The sequence below is a fragment of the Oncorhynchus nerka genome, linkage group LG22 (genome assembly GCF_034236695.1).
Source record: "Oncorhynchus nerka isolate Pitt River linkage group LG22, Oner_Uvic_2.0, whole genome shotgun sequence".
Lineage (NCBI taxonomy): Eukaryota > Metazoa > Chordata > Actinopteri > Salmoniformes > Salmonidae > Oncorhynchus > Oncorhynchus nerka.
In genome coordinates, this window is record NC_088417.1 from 27679442 (window position 1) to 27697390 (window position 17949).

At 41.9% G+C, this 17949-nt stretch overlaps 1 protein-coding gene across 2 annotated transcripts in view; it reads right to left on the reverse strand.

The window, feature by feature from the left end:
- LOC115105063 (phospholipid phosphatase-related protein type 5-like) overlaps positions 1-17949 on the reverse strand; it is a 108051-nt gene that overhangs the window by 8992 nt on the left and 81110 nt on the right. For both annotated transcript variants that reach the window (XM_029626615.2, XM_029626612.2), the window contains exon 6: positions 6606-6782. In XM_029626615.2, the coding sequence (XP_029482475.1) occupies positions 6606-6782 (177 nt within the window). The remainder of the gene's footprint in view (positions 1-6605; positions 6783-17949) is intronic.

The window sequence follows — 17949 nt, forward strand, 5'->3', positions numbered from 1 at the left end:
CAGGTGCATTCTGTTTCCATTGATCATCCTTGAGATGTTTCTTCAACAGTCCACCTGTGGTAAATTAAATTGATTGGACATGATTTGGAAAGGCACATACTTGTCTATATAAGGTCCCACAGTTGACAGTGCATGTCAGAACAAAAACCAAGCTATGAGGTCGAAGGAAATGTCTGTAGTGCTCTGAGACAGCATTGTGTTGAGGCACAGATCTGGGGAAGGGTATCAAAAAAAGTCTGCAACATTGAAGGTCTCCAAAAACACAGTGGTCTCCATCATTCTTAAATGGAAGAAGTTTGGAACCACTAAGAATCTTCCAAGAGCTGGCCGCCCGGCCAAACTGAGCAATTAGGGGAGAAGGACCTTGGTCCGGGAGGTGACCAAGAACCCCGATGGTCACTCTGAAAGAGCTCAGAGTTCCTCTGTGGAGATAGGATAACCTTCCAGAAGGACAACCATCTCTGAAGCACTCCACCAATCAGGCTTTTATTGTAGAGTGGCCAGACGGAAGCCACTCCTCAGTAAAAGGCACATGACAGCCCGCTTGGAGTTTGCCAAAAGGCACCTAAAGACTCTCAGACCATGAGGAACAAGATTCTCTGGTGTGATGAAACCAAGATTGAATTCTTTGGCCTGAATTCCATGTGTCACGTCTGGAGGAAACCTGGCACCATCCCTACGGGGAAGCATGGTGGTGGCAGCATCATTCTGTGGTAATGTTTTTCAGTGGCAGGGACTGGGAGGCTAGTCAGGGTCGAGGCAAAGATGAGGGAGATGTGAGTCTCCAATTCATTCCAGTCATGGGCAGCAGAGAACTGGAAGAAAGACGACCAAAGGAGGAATTGGCTTTGGGGGTGACCAGTGAGATATATCTGCTGGAGCGCGTGCTACGAGTGGGTGCTGCTATTGTGACCAATGAGCTGAGATAATGCGGGGGTTTACCTAGCAGAGACTTGTAGATAACCTGTAGCCAGTGGATTTGGCAACGAATATGAAGCAAGGGCCAACCAACGATAGCGTACAGGTCGCAATGGTGGGTAGTGTATGGGGCTTTGGTGACAAAACGGATGGCACTGTGATAGATTGCATCCAGTTTGTTGAGTAGAGTGTTGGAGGCTATTTTATAGACGACATCACCGAAGTCAAGGATCGGTAGGATGGTCAGTTTTACGAGGGTATGTTTGGCAGCATGAGTGAAGGATGCTTTGTTGCGATATAGGAAGCCGATTCTAGATTTAATTTTGGATTGGAGATGCTTAATGTGAGTCTGGAAGGAGAGTTTACAGTCTAACCAGGCACCCAGGTATTTGTAGTTGTCCACGTATTCTAAGTCAGAGCCGTCCAGAGTAGTGATGCTGGACGGGCGGGCAGGTGCTGGCAGTGATCGATTGAATAGCATGCATTTAGTTTTATTTGCGTTTAAGAGCAGTTGGAGGCCACGGAAGGAGAGTTGTATGGCATTGAAGCTTGTCTGGAAGTTAGTTAACACAGTGTCCAAGGAGGGGCCAGAAGTATACAGAATGGTGTCGTCTGCGTAGAGGTGGATCAGAGAATCACCAGCAGCAAGAGCAACATCATTGATGTATACAGAAAAGAGAGTCGGCCCAAGAATTGAACCCTGTTGCACACCCATAGAGACTGTCAGAGGACCGGACAACAGTCCCTCCGATTTGACACACTGAACTCTATCAGAGACGTAGTTGGTAAACCAGGCGAGGCAATCATTTGAGAAACCAAGGCTGTTGAGTCTGCCAATAAGAATGTTGTGATTGACTGAGTCGAAAGCCTTGGCCAGGTCGATGAATACGGCTGCACAGTAATGTCTCTTATCGATGGCGGTTATGATGTCGTTTAGAACCTTGAGCGTGGCTGAGGTGCACCCATGACCAGCTCTGAAACCAGATTGCATTGCGGAGAAGGTATGGTGGGATTCGAAATGGTCAGTAATCTGTTTGTTAACTTGGCTTTCGAAGACCTTAGAAAGACAGGGTTGGATAGATATAGGTCTATAGCAGTTTGGGTCTAGAGTGTCAACCCCTTTGAAAAGGGGGATGACCGCGGCAGCTTTCCAATCTTTGGGAATCTCAGACGATACGATTGAACAGGCTAGTAATAGGGATTGCAACAATTTTGGCAGATATTTTTAGAAAGAGAGGGTCCAGATTGTCTAGCCCGGCTGATTTGTAGGGGTCTAGATTTTGCAGCTCTTGCAGAACATCAGCTATCTTGATTTGGGTAAAGGAGAAATGGTGGGGGCTTTGGCGGGTTGCTGTGGAGGGTGCCGGGCAGTTGACCGGGGTAGGGGTAGCCAAGTGGAAAGCATGGCCAGCCGTAGAGAAATGCTTATTGAAATTCTCAATTACAATGGATTTATCGGTGGTGACAGTGTTTCCTAGCCTCAGAGCAGTGGGCAGCTGCTCTTATTCTCCATGGACTTTACAGTGTCCCAGAACTTTTTTGAGTTAGTACTACAGGATGCAAATTTCTGTTTGAAAATGCTTGCCTTAGCTTTTCTAACTGCCTGTGTATATTTGTTCCTAACTTCCCTGAAAAGTTGCATATCACGGGGGCTATTCGATGCTAGAACGCCACAGGATGTTTTTGTGCTGGTCAAGGGCAGACAGGTCTGGAGTGAACCAAGGACTATATGCTTCTACACGTGCATTGCTTGCTGTTTGGGGTTTTAGGCTGGGTTTCTGTACAGCACTTTGAGATATCAGCTGATGTACGAAGGGCTATATAAATAAATTTGATTTGATATCTATTTCTAGTTCTAAATTTTTTGAGAGGGGCATCCTTATTTAAGATGGTGAGGAAGGCACTTTAAAAAAATAGCTAGGCATCATCTACTGACGGGATGAGGTCAATGTCATTCCAGGATACCCCGGCCAGGTCGATTAGAAAGGCCTGCTCGCAGAAATGTTTCAGGGAGCGTTTGACAGTGATGAGGGGCGGTCGTTTGGTTGCAGACCCATTACGGATGCAGGCAATGAGGCAGTGATCGCTGAGATCTTGATTGAAAAAAGCAGAGGTGTATTTGGAGGGCGAGTTAGTTAGGATGACATCCATGAGGGTGCCCGTGTTTACTGATTTGGGGTTGAACCTGGCAGGTTCATTGATAATTTGTGTGAGATTGAGGGCATCAAGCTTAGTTTGTAGGATGGCCGGGGTGTTAAACATGTCCCAGTTTAGGTCACCTAGTAGCACGAGATCAGAAGATAGATGGGGGGCAAATCAATTCACATATGGTATCGAGGGCACAGCTGGGGGCAGAGGGAGGTCTATAGCAAGCGGCAACAGTGAGAGACTTGTTTCTGGAAAGGTGAATTTTTAGAAGTAGAAGCTCAAATTGTCTGGGCACAGACTTGGATAGTAATACAGAACTCTGCAGGCTATCTCTGCAGTAGATTGCAACACCGCCCCCTTTGGCAGTTCTATCTTGGCAGAAAACGTTATAGTTAGGAATGGAAATTTCAAGGTTTTTGGTGGTTTTCCTAAGCCAGGATTCAGACGCGGCTAAGACATCTGGGTTGGCAGAGTGTGCTAAAGCAGTGAGTAAAACAAACTTAGGGAGTCGGCTTCTAATGTTAACATGCATGAAACCAAGGCTTTTACGTTTACAGAAGTCAACAAATGAGAGCACCTGTGGGGTGGGAGTGGAGCTAGGCACTGCAGGACCTGGATTAACCTCCACATCACCAGAGGAACAGAGAAGTAGGATAAGGGTACGGCTAAAGACTATACGAACTGGCCGTCTAGCACGTTCCGAACAGAGAGTAAAAGGAACAGGTTTCTGGGCACGATAGCATAGATTCAAGGCATAGTGTACAGACAAAGGTAAGGTAGGATGTGATATACTAGAGATGTTTTGATGTCAGCATATGTAGGAGGTGGAACAACCTAGGCATTGAGTAATGAAGAGATATAAGAGAGAGGCATGCGTAACCAAGTGAACATATGGGTCCAGTGAGTGGTTGGGCTGGCTGGGGACACAGCGATTCAGACAGTTAGCAGGCCGATGCTAACAAGCTAACAGTTAGTAGGCCGGGGCTAAACAAGCTAGCAGCTAGTAGACCGGGGCAAGGTAGCAGTTAGCAGGCCGGGTTAGCAAGCAAGCAGTTAGCATGGGCTAGCAGTTACAGACCGGGCAGGTAAGCTAGCAGTTAGCAGGCCGGGTTAGCAAGCAGTTAGCAGGGGCTAGCAGTTAGCAGACCGGGTTAGCAAGCAAGCAGTTAGCAAGGGCAGTTAGCCAGTTAGCAGGGGCAGTTAGCCTTTGGGGGGCGATGGGGGTAAGGCAAGACTAGCGTGGAATTAGTAGTCCAAGTAGCTCTAGGTAGCTAGCAGGCCTAGCTGGTTAGCATAAGCCTTCAGGGGGGCCTGTTGGGAGCAGATTAGTATTCCAGCAAGGGCTAGCTGTAGAAGTTAGCCCACAAACTCTGGGATGGAAACCGGGCAGTTAGCTAGTGGTGAAGATCCAGATGAAAATGTTAGCAGTTAGGTCCGTTATGCTCGGGTAGAGTCACGTTGTTCAAGACGAGAGCAGAGGTTAGCTGATGAGCAATGGTTTGCTGACTGAAGCTGGTAGTTAGCTGGCTATTTTCAGTTGGGGACAGATCCGAAGTAAATATAAATATTTTAGAAAAAAAAAATGCAGGGGTAAGTCTGCAAAATATTTTTTGCGATAAAAAGATGTAAAACGATATATACAAGGGACACGACAGGACAAAGACGTCTGACTGCTACGCCATCTTGGATTACCACGACTAAGACTAAGGTCTTCAGACTGGGGCAAAGGTTCACTTCCCGACAGGACAAGCATAAAAGCAAATTTAAAACAACATGTACATATAAAAGCATACGACGAAGATCTGAAGCAGAATAACAGAGGAATGTTATGAACATGGCAGGATCTTATAGAGTTTAACTTAAAGGAATGGGAGCGATATGGGAATGGTGTGGCTGCTAATATCCACATTATGTTTCTCCTGTTCTGGGTAAGGTACAGATATAGATAGTAAGGCCAGTGACTGGTCCAGACATCTGGGACCCCTAGGGAGATGTGTTCACACTCCAACCCCAGCCTCATGGGCCTCCACTGGACTACCGAGCCAGAAACAGACCCATGGCCCAGTCACCTCCAGAGTCGACCAGGAGAACTAGGTGAAGGGAAGATTGCGACAAATGTTCAGCGACAGCAGAAGTACAAACACACAACCACTGTCATTACTGTTCACTGTAAAATCCTTTGTGAGTGTTTGTGCATAAGCGTGCACATGCATGCACGCATGTCTATATCTCAACTGTGCCTCTGCAATCCTTTATCATCCTCGCCACATTTCAATCTGCGTTAAGCCAACTCCTATTTGAGATCATTGCTTCACTTCACTCCATGCTTGGCTTCCCTCTCTGGCCATGATGGATCGCCAGTGCCCAATGGGGGAACGTTACTGTGTGAAAGGGAAATTCCATTTCTATGTGGAGCAGCAGTACAGAGGAACTGCAGAGCAGCACAATGGGCTTTGCAGGCGTTCCAGCTCCAGTGGATCAGGGGAAAGGCTCTTAGACTCCATAGGAGGGCCCTTGGCGAGGAGGGACAGGTGGGAGAGGACCAGAGGAATTAAGTGGGGCAACTGCCAGTTTGCAGGGTTGGTCAAATCAAATCAAATGTTATTGGTCGCATACACATATTTAGCAGATGTTATTGTGGGTGTAGCAAAATGCTTGTGTTTCTAGCTTTAACAGGGCAGTAATATCTATATATATATATATATATATATATATATATATATATATATATATATATACATACAGTACCAGTGGGAAGCACACATGCAGAGATCATCCGTTCACCTACTCTGTCTCACAAAAATCTCAAATTTTGACTCATCAGACCAAAGGACAGATTTCCACCAGTCTAATGTCCATTGCTCATGTTTCTTGGCCCAAGCAAGTCCTTTATTATTATTGGTGTCCTTTAATATCTTCTGTATACCACCCCTCCCTTGTCACAACACAACTGATTGGCTCAAACGCATCAAGATGGAAAGAAATTCCACAAATGAACTTTTAACTGTTAATTTAAATGGATTCCAGGTGACTACCTCATGAAGCTGGTTGAGAGAATGCCAATAGTGGGCAAAGCTGTCATCAAGGCAAAGGGTGGATACTTTGAAGAATCTCAAATATAAAATATATTTTAATTTATTTAACACTTTTTTGGTTACTACATGTCTTCACTATTATTCTACAATGTAGAAAATAGTAAAAATAAAGAAAAACCCTTGAATGAGTAGGTGTGTCCAAACTTTTGACTGGTAGGGTAAGTGAGTGATGTGACAGGTAGGGTATGGGTTAACAACCCTATTCCCGCTATAGTGCACTACTTTTGACCAGAGCCCACCATGGTATAAAGTAGTGCACTAGATAGGGAATAGGGTACCATGTGGGACACAACCATACTGATGCTGATCCAGGTTCTACAACCCAGTAGTATGGTGTCGAATTTAGGACAGCCTCACAGTCCCAAGAAGTTGGTGTTGATGCTGTCCTAATACGCACACCAGATATTGTAACAATTTTGATGCAGCTGCAGGACAGGTTCTTACCAGGAAGGTAGCGATGGCCAGTCCTATGATGAAGCCAGCGATGACATCAGACCAGTGGTTCCGATACTCAGCCACTCTGTTGAGTCCTGTGAGGAAGGCCAGACACATCAGACCCAGCGACAGCACAGGCTTGGCTAGCCGCGTCCCTTTGGCTTTCACCGTGCACGTGATGTAACTCTGGTGAGAGGGAAGAAGAAGATGGGAATGGTTCAATGAATTTCACTGTTATTCCCTCACATTTTATAGACAACTAGATGCTTTCTCCTAGGGAATGTACATATATTTATAGTTCTTTACAAAGAAGTAGACATCCTCCCACCCTTACCTTCATACCGATAGACTGCACATAGCCAAATCAGTTCTTAATCTTCCTTATACGGCATTGGTGTCATCTCTCAAACAGAGCAAATGGGACCGCATACAACATATAGGAATCATAGACATCTTGAGAATGCCAATACTATATTAATTCAGCAACAACAGAGTGTATCAATGCCTGCTACAGTATATATGTGTCCCCCGTGTGACTAGGACTGTATAGAGCTGGGTCTCTATTCAAGTAAATGGTTTCTCATCTAAAGTACAGTATATCCGAGGTGGGTACAGGGCTGTCGGTGGATGTGTTGTCTCTAACTAACTGTCGCCTCTTTGCCCCCCTGCTCTACCTGAGAGGGAAAGACAGATAGACACAGACCGGTGGAAAAGAGAGACAGACACAAAGATAGAAAAAGAGTGTGGTGGTGTGTGGGAGTGAGACAGACAGACAGAGAGACAGACAGACAGAGTGAAACACACAGAGTACACAGCTGCCCCTGTCTCAGTGCTAAATTAGGAAGCCTGTGAGTCAAGCAGAGAGAAAGTGCCCGGAGCGGTGCCTCCTCTAACCCAGCTGGGACACAGATGATAGAGGGGGACTAAACAGGCCCTGTCACTCTTCTTAATTGTTTTAATCATTCTGATATGACATGGCATGGTGACAGTGGGACTCAAAATTCTCAAAAGTAACTTAGAAGTGACTGTAACATTCATTTAAACATGTTGCAAATGAGCTTAAAAGGCAATTGAATGGCCCTTAAAATGTAACTAAACAAACGGAGAGAAAACAAATGCCCATTGTCCCATTGTCGTTACATGGCTGGAGAAGTAGAGGAGAGGAAACATGATTAAGAGTTTTGTTTTCCCTTGTTGTAGTCCTCTGAAGTGAAGCCACACGCTTTATAACGAATCCCTCATGTCAGAGCGGCAGATGAGTAATTGTATTTTTCATTAGTGCAAACTCTACGCTCTGAGGGCACATTACCCATTGTTATCTCTCTCTCTATGGACTCAAAGGTTGCATGCACCCTGACCCATTTTCATTCCTTCTCTTCTCTGGGGGTTAGAAAGAGATACACAACATTAGATATTTTTTTAAATCTTTCTCTATCTCGCTCTGCGTTAGTTTATGACATCTCTACATGACATGAGTTGACGTCAAGTTTTAAAAAAATTATGCACTGTTCCAAAGGCAGAAAATGCACTAGAAAAGTTTTCCATTTTAAATCAGAGATTTTGTATTGATTTCCGCTGGGTTAATGATAGCAGTGATATAGCATGATGATCATTGTCACGGTTGATGAACCACTGCTTTACGAGACAGTCGTTCCTTCCTGCAGGATAACAAACTACGATGAATACCATCACCACCTCCTTCACCATATCTCCCCATGCAGAAAGAACCTGATTAAAAACAGTTAAACCCAATGATAAGCTCTTCTGTGTGTAAAATGAAATCCCAGTAAATCCCCCAAAAGGCGATAGTGGTTCAGTCTTACTGCTGATTGACCTTAACATTTGGAATGGTCTGGCCCATTATGTGGTGATTCACTGTATCCCCAGAGCTTTCATTAAAACAGTGACTATACTGTGGTCAGGGTAGTGGTGGTGTGTGTGTGTGAAGGGAAACTTTCTCCCACTCAGGTCAAGGGCATTGCTCACAGTCCTTCCCAGGGGCCATGGGTGGTAAGTTGTTAAAAACGTATACATTTCACACATGACGACACTCTTACTATGTCCCTCCAAAAATGTCCTCCGAGGCAGTAATCCAATTTACCCAATGGGTGAGGTCAACTTGATTTCAACCATCTAATAGCCTTACAGAATGCTTTACACAGGAGTTGAAGCTCCGACCTACATTTTCTTTTTTAATGTCACATATTAAGTGACATTTGTACTGTCACTAATCAAGGATTGTCAGTTAAATGGGAGTGGGACACTATAAATCTATTCTGAAGAGATGAAGAAGAGTGACAATGTCCTTTACTGACAACCTTTCAAAGATCAATCTCTCCCAGTGTTAGCATGCTGTAATACTCTACTGACTGACTGGATATACTGTCAAACCCATCCTGTATAGAGGTCTTAAGGTTTTAAAACCACAATCTGTACATTTTGCACATAAAGATAAAGTCAAATTACTTCATTCATTATATTTGGTTGTGCATACCATCAAATAGTGGACTGCCATTGAATGTCTTTGGACTGCCTTTCAATGGGAACATACCATTCTCATAATAATGAACTAGGTAAGCCTATTATACAGTACAGTATACAACAACCACATTGTCTCATTCAGATTATCCCATACAACAGATTCTAGATGATGTCCACAAGCCAAGCATTTGATCCTGCTATGGGCTCATTACCAGCAGCCTGTAATAATGCTCCAGACAATGAGGGAATAACAGGAGTAATCACCAATCTCCATAGTGCTGCTTTACAGACGCATGCAGAAAGCTATCTTCTGTCAGGGGTTCACTTCGGTGTCATGATAGGGGCTGTACCAAATGTTTGATGTATTATAATAATTGATTTTGCTTATGTTGTATTATAGGGTACTAGACTACCGATTAACAATATATATATTAATTATATTGTTATATTATTATATTGTTCCACAGTCTTTTCTCATTTCTGCCTCTGTCCGAGAAATGTGTGACTTTGACATAATTTGAGTCAATTGGAGGCGTACCTGTGGATGTACATTTGAAGTCGGATGTTTACATACACTTAGGTTGGAGTCATTAAAACTCGTTATTCAACCACTCCTGTCACGACCGACGTCCGCCAAAGTCGGATCCTCTCCTTGTTTGGGCGGCATTCGGCGGTCGATGTCACCATCGCCGATCCACTTTTCATTTTCCATTTGTTTTGTCTTTGTATTACACACCTGGTTTCAATTCCCCAATTACTTGTTCATTATTTAACCCTATGTTCCCCTATGCCTGGTTGTAAGTAATTGTTTGTATGTAGTACGGCCCGTTAATATGGGCTCTCTTTATTGTATTATATTTGTATATTTTGAGTAAAGTATGTTTATTTATTCATATCTGCTGTCCTGCGCCTGACTCCTCTACACCAGCAACACACAGACCACATTACAACTCCACACATTTCTTGTTAACAAACTATAGTTTTGGCAAGTCGGTTAGGACATCTACTTTGTGCATGACACAAGTCATTTTTCCAACAATTGTTACAGACAGATTATTTAACTTATAATTCACTGTATCACAATTCCAGTGGGTCAGAGGTTTACATACATGAAGTTGACTGTGCCTTTAAACAGCTTGGAAAATTCCAGAAAATTATGTCAGGGCTTTAGAAGCTTCTGATAGGCTAATTGACATCATTTGAGTTCATTGGAGGTGTACCTGTGGATGTTTTTCAAGGCTTGCCTTCAAACTCAGTGCCTCTTTTCTTGACATCATGGGAAAATCAAAAGAAATCAGCCAAGACCTCCACAAGTCTGGTTCATCCTTGGGAGCAATTTCCAAACACCTGAAGGTATCACGTTCCTCTGTACAAACAATAGTACGCAGGTATAAAAACCATGCAGCCGTCATTCCGCTCATGAAGGAGACGCAAAAAGTAGAAATCAATCCCAGAACAACAGCAAAGGAGCTTGTGAAAATGCTGGAGGAAACAGGTACAAAAGTATCTATATCCACAGTAAAACGAGTCCTATATCGACATAACTTGAAAGGCCTCTCAGCAAGGAAGAAGCCACTGCTCCAAAACCGCCATAAAATAGCCAGACACGGTTTGCAACTGCACATGGGGACAAAGATCGTACTTTTTGGAGAAATGTTCTTTGGTCTGATGAAACAAAAATAGAACTGTTGGGTAATAATGACCATCATTATGTTTGGAGGAAAAAGGGGGAGGCTTGCAAGCCGAAGAACACCACCCCAACCGTGAAGCATGGGGGTGGCAGCATCATGCTGAGGGAGTGCTTTGCTGCAGGAGGAACTGGTGCACTTCACAAAATACATGGCATCATGAGGGAGGAAAATTATGTGGATATATTGAAGCAGCATCTCAAGACATCAGTCAGGAAGTCAAAGCTTGGTCGCAAATGGGTCTTCCAAATGGACAGTGACCCCAAGCATACTTCCAAAGTTGTGGCAAAATGGCTTAAGGACAACAAAGTCAAGGCATTGGAGTGGCCATCACAAAGTCCTTACCGCAATCCTATAGAAAATGTGTGGGCAGAACTGAAAAAGGGTGTGCGAGCAAGGAGGCCGACAAACTTGACTCAGTTACACCAGCTCTGTCAGGAGGAATGGGCCAAAATTCACCCAACTTATTGTGGGAAGCTTGTGGAAGGCTACCCGAAACGTTTGACCCAAGTTAAACAATTTAAAGGAAATGCTACCAAATTTTTACTGGGATTAAATGTCAGGAATTGTGAAAAACTGAGTTTAAATATAGTTGGCTAAGGTGTATGTAAACTTCAGACGTCAACTGTACCTTTAGGCAACTAGTCAAACACTGGAACTAGTAAAAGGGATATTTGCTACGTGGGATATACAGTGCCTTCAGAAAGTATTTACACCGCTTGACTTTTTCCACATTTGTGAACAACCGGCTCGATTTCGGTCTTATGTAGCAAATTTAGAAATTTAGTTTTTTTACATTGGATAAAAGTAGAGACTTAGAGCTAGAAAATGGTATATCATACACTACATTTGAGGAAAAATGGTAAAGTATTTCTGCTTTGAAAGTTGATATTCCCGCGTTTGAGAAAATGGCCCTTGAATGTTTTGGTACACCTACTGGAGAGCTGTCTACGTCTCTGTCTACTTCCATTCAGCATTGTTCACACACTTTTAAGCCTTAGCCCCACCATTCTTCAAAGATTCACATGTGAGGCCATGTGCTACACAGAGTGTGTACGGCAGTGTACAAAACAACCGAAGATTTCACGAATAAGGCTGGTTTATACTATGTATATCAACATGTCTGTAGGCAGTTGTCACAGTGACATCCTGAATATTCTATTGTCGTCTGAAATTAAACTTTTTGTTGTTATTATGAAAAAGTATAAACACAAAAATGACAGGTTGCATGACATTAGCAGCCTTATTTTAACACCAATAAACCCATCCGTTTAAAAAATGTATTTAGTAGAGGTCGACCGATTAATTGTAATGGACAATTAATTAGGGCCGATTTCAAGTTTTCATAACAATCGGAAATCGGTATTGGCCGATTTTTTAAATAAAAATGGTAAGATTTTTTTTTGTTGTACACGTTTTGTAACGGATCTAATATTTAATGAATCAAAACTGAACACTGAAATACAAAAAACAATAAGGTAAAGGAACGAAAACCGAAACAGTCCTGTCTGGTGACATACACAAAGACAGAAAATAAACACCCACGAAACACAGGTGGAAAAAGGCTACCTAAGTATGTTTCTCAATCCGAGACAACTAACGACACCTGCCTCTGATTGAGAACCATACTAGGCCGAACACAGAAACCCCCCCCAAAAAAACATAGACTGCCCACCCCAACTCACGCCCTGACCATGCTAAAACAAAGACAAAACAAAGGAACTAAGGTTAGAACGTGACACCTTTATTTAACTTCTTGACGCTACCCATCCCTGTCGCGGGATCTTTTTCCTCAGCAACCGCTGAATAGCATAGCGCCACAGTCAAATAATATTACTAAAAAATATTCATATTCATGAAATCACAAGTGAAATATTGCAAAACACAGTTTACCCTTTTGTTAATCCACCTGTCGTCTCAGATTTTGAAATTATGCTTTACAGTGAAAGCAATCCAAGCGTTTGTGTAAATCTATCGATAGCCTAGCATTATGTACACTTAGCATCAGGAAGCTTGGACACGAAAATCAGAAAAACAATCAAATTAACCGTTTACCTTTGATGACCTTCGGATGTTTTCACTCACGAGACTCCCAGTTACACAACAAATGTTCCTTTTATTCCATAAAGATTATTTTTATACCCAAAATACTTCCGTTTGTTTGTCGCGTTATGTTCAGAAATCCACAGGAAAGAGCGGTCACGACAACGCAGACGGAAATTCCAAATAGTCTCCATAATGTCCACAGAAACATGTCAAACGTTTTTTACAATCATTCCTCAGGTTGTTTTTAAAATATACAGTGTATGAAGATCAGATAACATTTTATGACCAACTTATGCAGAAATCCAGGTAATTCTAAAGGGTTCACATACTTTTTCTTCAATTTAGCGAACCAGGCAACTAAAAGCAACTAAACACTGTTTTGGTTAATTTCTATCATGTTAGCTAGATAGCCAGTTCAAATAATGACCATATCATATTGCTGAAATTAAGATAATTTGTCTTCGTTGTTACAGGAAAATAAACTCACAACAAGATCATTATTTACACGTAATGGCAAGTTAATTACAGAAAATAGCTTATGGTTGTGAGTGTGACAAAATAAAATCAGGGCATTCTAACTGAGAATTTTGTAACTTGGACACTGTCTCATTGGCCTGACGTTATATCCTAATTTCACTTTGGTGCAGGTCATGTTGTTCTTCACATTACCGTCTCTGCTAAGCACACACTATATCAAATAAAATCAACATTTATTGTCACATGCACAGGATACAGAAGGTGTAAACAGTACAGTTGTCACAACTTCTGCAGAAGTTGGTCCCTCTCCTTGTTCGGGCGGCGTTCGACGTCACCGGCTTTCTAGTCACCACCCATCCATGTTTCATTTAGGTATTGTTTTGTCTTTATTATACACACCTGGTTTCCATTCCATTAATTATGTTCCTTATTTAACCCTCTGGCTTCCCTCTCTGTTTTGTGCGTTATTGTTTGTCATGTGGGTTCGTGTTTTTTGTGCTCAGGATTATTGTGTTTTTCCTTGTTGGAGCATTACTTATATTTTGAGTACATTTCGGACAATTACTCATATCTGTGTCCTGCGCCTGACTCCGCATTTTTCCATTCACCAACACCCTCATAACAGTGAAATGGTTACTTGCATAGTATTTTGTTTAGACATGTAGCTAGCTAGCTAAACATTATACAATGGGTGGGCCTAATCCTGGATGCTGATTGGTTAAAACTGCATTCCAGCCTGTGTCTATTCCACAAGTTACGACTGGCTAAAGCTATGATGTTGAAATGCATATTTACTCTGTTCCATCTCACTGCGCAATCCACTGCCTCATCAGCCCAGCCAGGCAATTTATGAACTTGATCGCCACTATAAAAAGCATCTAGACATTATCTCCTATTTATTTTAGACTAGCATTTGGTTTTTCAATAGCGGAGATTTGTATAAACCTTGCTGTCTGTCTCTTCGACATTTGCAACATTGTTTCAATATTGAAATTCGATCTCCAGCTGTCCCATAGTAATGAACGTGCCGGGAGTCGGGATGAGAGAGTCAGGCAGACAGCTTTTCTCAGCCAGTCAAAATCATGAATCAGCTGGCATAATTTTTATGGATCAATACAAAGAAATGTCAATAGCGAACAGGTAAAACAAAATTAATTGCAGCTTCAGTTTTAAGTGATTGTGTTAGCTGGGTTGTTGGCTAGCTCCTCCGAACAACAGTGTCCAAATGAGAGAGCATAATTGCACATCATTAGCTCATTGTTATGGATGTATCCAAATAGCTTAAATAGCTTAAACAAACACAAATGCAGCTACCTTGCTGTTATTCTGGCTGCATTGTGACTGTAAGTTATCCGTAGTTGGCTAGCTAGCAAGGGATAAAATCGTTGCCAGCCAGTATGGCAATAGAACATTTAGAACGAACGACTGGGTCGCGTCCATAGATACAGAACAAAAAAACCTAATGATTGTGTTGCATCTCTGGCAACGGAATCGATAGAACGAACGACCAGCCGGCTTGGGTAGCATCCTTTGATTTGTGTCGGGACTATATTTTGTGGAAGGATGAAATAGTATTAATAAATTCTTAAAAATAATATTTTTATAAAAATATGACAATCATTATTTGAATATGTTGGTAACCCATTGTACTAAAGTGAAATTGCCCTCGAAGCTGGTGTTTGGAGGATATATTGGCACAGGTGTTGTTAGGCCCGACATATTCCCAACTCATAATGTTACTACCCTGCATGAATCTGCTGGTAGCTAAAGCTAACCAACTAGCTAGGTTCAATGTTAGCTAGCTAGCTAACATTAGGCTATAACTAGCAATGCAAATGGCTGCCCTTAGTTTGAAGATGTAATCCGGAGACAGGTGTTTTATACAACAGCCTTTTTCTGTATGTTCTTTTTTAGACTCCCCCCGCATTATTTGAAATTAATAAAAAATGAGTCAATAAGTTTTCAACCATTTTGTTATGGCAAGCCTAAATACGTTCAGGAGTAAAAACATGCTTAACAAGTCACATAATAGGTTGCATGGACTCACTCTGTGTGCAACAAGTGTTTAACATGATTTTTAAATGACTACCCCATCTCTGTACCCCACACATACAATTATCTGCAAGGTCCCTCAGTCGAGCAGTGAAATCCAAGCACAGATTCAACCACAAAGACCAGGGATGTTTTCAAATGGTTCGCAAAGAAAGGCACCTATTGGTTGATGGCAAAAAAAGAAGCAGACAATGAATATTCCTTTGAGCATGGTACAGTTATTAATTACACTTTGGATGGTGTATCAATACGCCCAATCACTACAAATATATAGGTGCCCTTCCTAAGTCAGTTTCCGGAGAGGAAGGAAACCGCTCAGGGATTTCGAGTTTAATGGCTGTGATAGGAGAACACTGAGGATGGATTAACAACATTGTAGTTCGTCCACAATACTAACATACAGTGGTTCCTCCTTTAAAAGTTGCAGTGTACTGCGGCGCAGCTTGCATGGTGCCGCAGAATTCTATGGCACGTTATTTAAGTGTGAACCACTGGTACCATTAATGCTTGTTAGTGCTAGTTTGAGAACCAGAGGGCATCTTTGAGAAGCATTTGATAGCCTTTAATAATGGCTTTACTAGAGAATGCGGACATGCAGGAGACCGGGATTCAATTCCCTGACGGGGGGAAGGAGTAGGCTGTCCCTTTAAATAAGAATGTGTTCTTAACTGATTTAATATGTGTTATTTCATAGTTGTGATGTCTTCACTATTATTCTACAATGTAGAAAATAGTACAAAATAAAGAAAAACCCTGGAATGAGTAGCTGTCCAAACTTTTATTGGTACTTGCTTAATTAATTAGATTAACATTATAGTGTTTCTATTCCAAGAGAAATTCCGTCAGGATGGTACGGAAAATATTGGCGCTGTATAAAGTGACAGTCGGGAGTAGAACGTGGCGCTGTTGAACATGACTGTCGGGAGTACAGTACTGGGCTATTTAGCTAAAGAATCCCTGTGTCATGCGGGCATGTGGGAGACCGGGGTTCAATTCCCCGACAGGGACGAAGGTGTAGGCTGTCCTTGTAAATAAGAATTTGTTCTTAACAGACTTGCCTAGTTAAATAAAGGTTACACTAAGAGTATAGCATTTCTACACTCGAATTATCTAATTGTAGTCTAACCAATACCCAAACGGAGATTCAGTGAAAATACAAATCTCATTGATTTATCAAGACCAGTCCCAATGCTTGTCTCAGAGCAGCATGAAATGGTGCTAAAATAGTTGTAGGATATTGCTTCTAACTTCAATATGCTCTTTAAATAAATAAGACCTACACCACTATTAACAGCACATTACTCACTAGTGAGACTCATGTCGCCTACAGTATATCGAAAAATATGATGTGACTCTCCGCCAATAATTACATATAGAGGATTGGAGGATATGTCTGTAAATCAGTGACATTTATTCCCATAGTAATTCGTTATGGATCCATAACTAAATAAACATTGGCATTTTGAAAGACTATTTTTTATCATCATTTTATTAACGAAAACATAAAGATGCCATTATTAGTTACATTGTTTTAGTATGAAACGTGCAAACTGGCACTAATAACAGAACCGCAGGAACGTTTCCCTTGTCAGCACCATTATTAGTGCAATGCCCCTTAAAGTGTTGCCAGTGTGGCGGGGTGGCTAGGTCGGTCTTCTGTGCATGGCTCTGCGGCCCATCCCGTGCCCCCTGCCCTCGTGCCTTGAACCTCGCGCTCTTTCAGTGGATACATTTACATCATTTACATTTAAGTCATTTAGCAGACGCTCTTATCCAGAGCGACTTACAAATTGGTGCATTCACCTTATGACATCCAGTGGAACAGCAACTTTACAATAGTGCATCTAAATCTTTTAAGGGGGGGTGAGAAGGATTACTTTATCCTATCCTAGGTATTCCTTAAAGAGGTGGGGTGGAGAACTGGAGAACTGCAAGGCAATCCCATTGTGTGCCACTCGGGAGCCATGAACAATATGACCAATATATATTGTCCTCCTAATAACAGGGTTTATAATATATATGTGAGAATATCCAATGGGCTTTCATATCATTCTAAATTAATAATAATAATAATAATCACTTTCTTTAAAAAAATAACAATATTTTGGAGATGATTTCGTTTTCAAATAAACGTAAAATGACCGAGGAAATTATACCTGGCCTACACTACTACAGTAAGACCAAAATAATCCTAACAAAATAAAATAATAAAAACCTTAGTGTAATAACAGTTTGAGTAAGTAATACTGAAGTCCACAATTATCAGTTTCTATTTAGGTTTATGTCGCCCATTCATTGTCAGTTAGAGATACAGCAGGACCCAAAAGCATAGTCAATGCTCTAGCTCTCCCTTGCGCTGGTCTGGAGCAATGAAGTGGTACCGTACTGAACCACAAATTACCTCTAAGTCCCACGGTGTAAGCTCACAATTTTTAAAGGAGGAACCACTGTAAATGACAGAGTTAAAAGAAGGAAACCTGTACAGAATACAAATATTCCAAAACATGCATCCTGTTTCAAATAAGGCACTAAAGTAATACTGCAGAAAATACAAAGCGTTATGTTTGGGGCAAATCCAACACAACACATCACTGAGTAACACTTTTCAT